At 52.5% G+C, this 6,000-nt stretch overlaps 1 protein-coding gene across 2 annotated transcripts in view; it reads right to left on the bottom strand.

Annotated features, from left to right (window-relative positions):
• Window positions 1-327: 327 nt before the first annotated feature.
• The window catches only part of TRIM3 (tripartite motif containing 3), a 92,560-nt gene continuing 86,887 nt past the window's right edge, over window positions 328-6,000 (bottom strand). For both annotated transcript variants that reach the window (XM_077298985.1, XM_077298986.1), the window contains exon 12: window positions 328-1,997. In XM_077298985.1, coding sequence (XP_077155100.1) covers window positions 1,845-1,997 — 153 coding nt within the window. In that variant the 3' untranslated portion in view covers window positions 328-1,844. The remainder of the gene's footprint in view (window positions 1,998-6,000) is intronic.

Below are 6,000 nucleotides of genomic sequence, written 5' to 3'. Positions count from 1 at the left end.
TGATTGTACCTGATACGTGGCACCACCGTACAAGTTCCCAGTCTGCACACAACTAAACTCTGCTCTCACCGTTATAAATGCAACTCTGGGCACCCGGAGGCCCCACATCCATGCTGCGGTGGCTCAGGCTGCGGTGGCTCAGGCTGCGGCGGCTCAGGCTGCGGCGGTCAGGCTGCGGCGGCAGTGTAGTAGAGTTACCAGATCTCCGCATTGGCCACAGTCTGAGGCATGGTGTGCAGATCATTATTACCCTACAATTCCCACAATGCACCACAGCAGAGCACATGGCCTCACTGGCCCGCTGAGGAGAAGGCACCAGACGGGACGTAGTGGGGGATGGGTTTATTTGCAGCGAGATGTTAAAATCTGTCATCATCCATCATGTATCATACAAAGGTCAGGCCCATGCAACAGATCCACAGGTCGTCCTGCACCCTCCTCACATTCATACATCGCTGGACCTCAGGTCTGTGACCCTGTCCTACATGAGGAGGCATAGTGGGGCTGGGCTGGGTAATATGGCCACCGGGGCTTCTGTTCTGCATCATACCTGCACACAGCTCTCCGCATGGATTATGGCACATATCGTCACCTCCGGGCAGAAGGTTTTCCAGCAATAGCTCCCCCTAAAATATGGCAGGCGATTTGAAGACGAGATCCGGCCAGTTGTTGTCAGGAGCAGAGACGAGCGATACCAGCCCGGCGGACATCACTCCGGCCTCCTGGAGACCAGGGCTCCAATCCCACTGACCCATGGCAGGATTACTGCTACCTGTGAGCTGCTCCGAAACAGGATCAGATCCAACAGGGGGCCACAAAGCTGGCGCTGAGCCGCTTACATGGGGCTGCACATCTCCATGTAGCGCAATGACACATTGAGCTCTCCTGCCCCTGGACACACTCACCCACCACATGGGGCCCCGACTCGGCCGTTCATGCTTGTGATATGGCGAGGAGCGGGAAGTTACATTCATGGTGTGTGGACAAAGTAAAAAAGTAAATACAAAAACAGTGAAAATGTAATAAAACAAAAGTAAAAAAAAAAAACAACAGACAGATGGCAATACCCGCAAATACTGACCTCCCCACCCCATAAGGCCGAGGAGACGACCACCTGGCGGAGGCGGACATGGCAACTGAAACCCCAATCAATGATAACTTACCGACGTCACTAGGACCAGGCACACATTCACTACCACAGCTTCCATAACCGTGGGGCCACTGACCCCAGAGCTCATGACAGATGCCACAGCCGGAGCCACCACGAAGGTGGAACATCTGAGAACTGCATGCTGGGAAACCCTGTAACCAGCCGAGACCCTGTTTACCTGGTGGAGCTCCTGTGTTCTTGTGGCCACCTCGACAGAGAGGTGACCCTGGGGTGTAGCCCCTTCCAGAGCATATCCTACCGGCAGATATAACAGCATCCATCATAAAACATAATCAGTGCAAATATCAGAGAGCCGCCATCATTGTCCGCAGCCACGCGATGCAGCGAGCAGGGGCCGATCGATCCTCCACCGTCATTCCCATCAGCCTGTAAACCGCGCGGAGGAGACATCGGCACGTCCACCGTCCTCTCTGGCATGTAGTAAACATAGAGCAGCGTCCATGGCAGAGTCCTCCGGAGAGATTAGAGCACGGGGAGAAAGCGGAGCAGGAAATTCTCTGGGCAGTGGGCACAGGAAAGCGGAGCACACAGACGGCACCGCAGCGTCGGGCACTAGGACAAGGAACTGGCGGCATAGAATGGACAAGGAAACACCACTGCAGGATGAATAAACAGAGCGGGCAGACATCATGTACACGCCGCGGGCTGCTATGCCCGAGACTCCTGTCCCACATCACTGCAGATACCTGTAGACCTTGAAACAATGGTTTCCCGAGTCAGCAACCACCACATGACCATCAGAGGTGAGCGCCAGCCCCTGAGGACCGTACAGAGGGTCAGCCATGGTGTTAATGTAGGACAGAAATGAGCCGGAGCTGTCAAAAACCTGGAAGAGGACAAGATGAAGGATGGGAGAGAAAAGAGAAGGCGTTAAAGGACGAGTGCGCTGCGCAGGTGCTACACCGCTGCCGAGACTGTGCTGCCTGCTCCTACATATAAAGGGAGAAGGTACTACTGGATGTGTGCGCTGCGCAGGCGCTACACCGCTGCTGAGACTGTGCTGCCTGCTCCTACATATAAAGGGAGAGGGTAATACTGGATGTGTGCGCTGCGCAGGTGCTACACCACTGCTGCAGAGACTGTGCTGCCTGCTCCTACATATAAAGGGAGAGGGTATTACTGGATGTGTGCGCTGCGCAGGTGCTACACCGCTGCCGAGACTGTACTGCCTGCTCCTACATATAAAGGGAGAAGGTACTACTGGATGTGTGCGCTGCGCAGGCGCTACACCGCTGCCGAGACTGTGCTGCCTGCTCCTACATATAAAGGGAGAGGGTATTACTGGATGTGTGCGCTGCGCAGGCGCTACACCGCTGCCGAGACTGTGCTGCCTGCTCCTACATATAAAGGGAGAAGGTACTACTGGATGTGTGCGCTGCGCAGGTGCTACACCGCTGCCGAGACTGTGCTGCCTGCTCCTGCATATAAAGGGAGAGGGTATTACTGGATGTGTGCGCTGCGCAGGTGCTACACCGCTGCCGAGACTGTGCTGCCTGCTCCTGCATATAAAGGGAGAGGGTATTCCTGGATGTGTGCGCTGCGCAGGTGCTACACCGCTGCCGAGACTGTGCTGCCTGCTCCTACATATAAAGGGAGAGGGTATTACTGGATGTGTGCGCTGCGCAGGCGCTACACCGCTGCCGAGACTGTGCTGCCTGCTCCTACATATAAAGGGAGAGGGTATTACTGGATGTGTGCGCTGCACAGGCGCTACACCGCTGCCGAGACTGTGCTGCCTGCTCCTACATATAAAGGGAGAGTGTATTACTGGATGTGTGCGCTGCGCAGGCGCTACACCGCTGCCGAGACTGTGCTGCCTGCTCCTACATATAAAGGGAGAGGGTATTACTGGATGTGTGCGCTGCGCAGGTGCTACACCGCTGCTGAGACTGTGCTGCCTGCTCCTACATATAAAGGGAGAGGGTATTACTGGATGTGTGCGCTGCACAGGCGCTACACCGCTGCCGAGACTGTGCTGCCTGCTCCTACATATAAAGGGAGAGGGTATTACTGGATGTGTGCGCTGCGCAGGTGCTACACCGCTGCCGAGACTGTGCTGCCTGCTCCTACATATAAAGGGAGAGGGTATTACTGGATGTGTGCGCTGCACAGGCGCTACACCGCTGCCGAGACTGTGCTGCCTGCTCCTACATATAAAGGGAGAGGGTATTACTGGATGTGTGCGCTGCGCAGGTGCTACACCGCTGCCGAGACTGTGCTGCCTGCTCCTACATATAAAGGGAGAGTGTATTACTGGATGTGTGCGCTGCGCAGGTGCTACACCGCTGCCGAGACTGTGCTGCCTGCTCCTACATATAAAGGGAGAGGGTATTACTGGATGTGTGTGCTGCGCAAGTGCTATACTGCTGCTGAAACTGTTTCTGCCTGCTTCTGTGTATAAAGAAAGGGGGTGCTACTGGATGTGTGTGCTGCGCAAGCGCTATACTGCTGCCGAGACTGTGCTGCCTGCTCCTATATATAAAGAGAGGGGGCGTTACTGGATGTGTGCGCTGCGCAGGCGCTATACTGCTGCTGAGACGGTTTCTGCTTGCTTCTGTGTATAAAGGGAGAGGGTATTACTGGATGTGTGTGCTGCACAGCCGCTATACTGCTGCCGAGACTGTGCTGCCTGCTCCTATATATAAAGAGAGAGGGCGTTACTGGATGGGTGATCAGCACAGGTGCTCAATTGCTGCCAAGACTGTGCTGCCTGCTTCTATGTATAAAGAGAGGGAGAGTGTGATGACACAGCATTTCTTCTTAATTATGCCAGACGTAAATTCAGTAGCACCAGAATCATACTGTGGTCTTAAGTATTTACTAAATTGGTAATTGCAAATGAAGAAATGGTTATTTACCTCTTATGTCAGCTCCTATAGTTTATTGTACTGCTATCTTTGCAAAACAGGGATGCAAGGTCACTGAACAATGATGTTTGCTGATATGTTGATTGCACATTGTACTGGGCAATGCAGTTTGTACACTTGCAAACATTGATGGATAAACTATATATAAACAATCAATATGAGTTAATTTCATAACACCTTTCTCTTGACCTTTGGATGCCGGCTTGAAGGACAATTGTGAACTATATAAGGAGACTTTTTCCCCTGTACCAAGAGACTCTACAGGATGTGCTTCATTGACCATCACTAAACCCTCAAAGACGACTTGAAGAATCCAGGTTGGGACAATCACCTGGCTACATACCTCACTGCCCTCTATTATCTTCATACGCTTGTCATTACCGCCTCTCTGTGTGGGCCCACCAAAACAGGGGTGCCACTGCTGGGGGTAGTCGGCCCTCGAAGCAGCTCTAATCACAGTGAGTCAGCGGGAAGGGCAAGACTAATTTGCACCATGTTGGGTATTTGCTGGGACTCTTCTATATGCTATTGTTTGTTGGTGGTTCAATAAATTATTGCCACATTGTTTTACCCTCCCCCTGTGTTATCTGACTAGTGTTCTGCCCACGGGAAGACAGAGAGGACATTCAGTAGAATGAGCCCTGGTCCATGCAGACTAGGGAGGCATATAAACAGACCCAACAAACCATAGGTGAGGAATACAAAGCAGGTTTCGGACGTCACAATGTCCAACTCCACCAACTTGCCATCGGGAAGAGGACCAGAGTGGATGTATAGCCGCATCAAGAAACGGTAACCACAGGAGCTTGTGCCAGCTTTGACGGACTGAATACTGGACCACCGACACTTGGTTGGCTTTGAATAAGTTATTGGTCCAATAGGATGTCCAGAAAGTCTTGGAGGACAATGAAAACTCTGCTAAGATGGACCCAGAGAAATTGCCAGAGTAAGGACCGAGTGCTGGTCTGATATCATCCCAGTTGTTTGTTGCATTGGGACCTGGAACCTCAAGTGGGGAAAGGGCTTTTGTTATGGAATCAGTTTTGGGAGGTCCAGTACACCCAACATAGTCCCCCACTAAGGAACTTATCTCCTCTACAGAGACGTGCCAATGTTTAATGAGTCCAACATCGAAGTCTATGAGCAGCTGCAAGATTGAGACTCTAATGCTGGAGCACCAGGTGCCCACAGCTGATTGGGCTAAATACTTGAGGACTAGTTTGGCTGGTCGGGCAAAGGTTGCTGCCTGGTCACTTGGGCCTCAGGACTGCATGGACTATGGAACTATTAAGGACACCCTGCTGACCGTTTTTTACAATCACCCCTGAGAGATATAGCACCAAGTTGTGGACATTGTCTCCCCAAGGTGGTCTCCTGTGTAGAATTTGGCAGTCAACTCCGGCGACACTGCAACCGCTGGCTTGACTGTATTGCTGCCCACTCTGCTGCTGCCCTTTGGGATATGATTGTGCTTGAGTAACTTAAAGAGAAAATGGCCCCAGAAATACGAGAGTGGGTAGCTGACCGGAAGCCCGAGACCTCAGAGCAAGCAGCCCAATTGTCTGACAAGTTTAAAGCCAACCGACCCCACTGGAGAATCGATATGCTCACTGATCCCTGAAGACCGATCAACCAAAGATTCGACCAGTCACCAGTCAGTCAAGCAGGATTATCCCGCTACCCAGCAGAAAACCCACCAGAACAAAGGTTTACCAACAGTACCCGTGATTAGCCCAACCCACAGCACTGTTACACATGAGTGCGCCGTAGATACGTTACCAAAGATTGTCCCCAGGGCCGGGTCTCCATACCTGGAGCCCATCTGCCAGCCCAGCAGGTCAAAATCTGCCAAAAAGAGCCAGCAGAGTCTGAGGGATGCTATCCCCAGGATACCAGTAGCGGAGAACGTGATATATCCTGTCCATACTCTATGGCGGGTGGGCTGGCCACCCTACACCAGCC

This window comes from Ranitomeya variabilis, chromosome 3 (assembly GCF_051348905.1).
Source record: "Ranitomeya variabilis isolate aRanVar5 chromosome 3, aRanVar5.hap1, whole genome shotgun sequence".
In the NCBI taxonomy this organism is placed as follows: domain Eukaryota; kingdom Metazoa; phylum Chordata; class Amphibia; order Anura; family Dendrobatidae; genus Ranitomeya; species Ranitomeya variabilis.
Note: the sequence above shows the minus strand (reverse complement) of the source record. Positions and strands in the feature narration are given on the sequence as shown.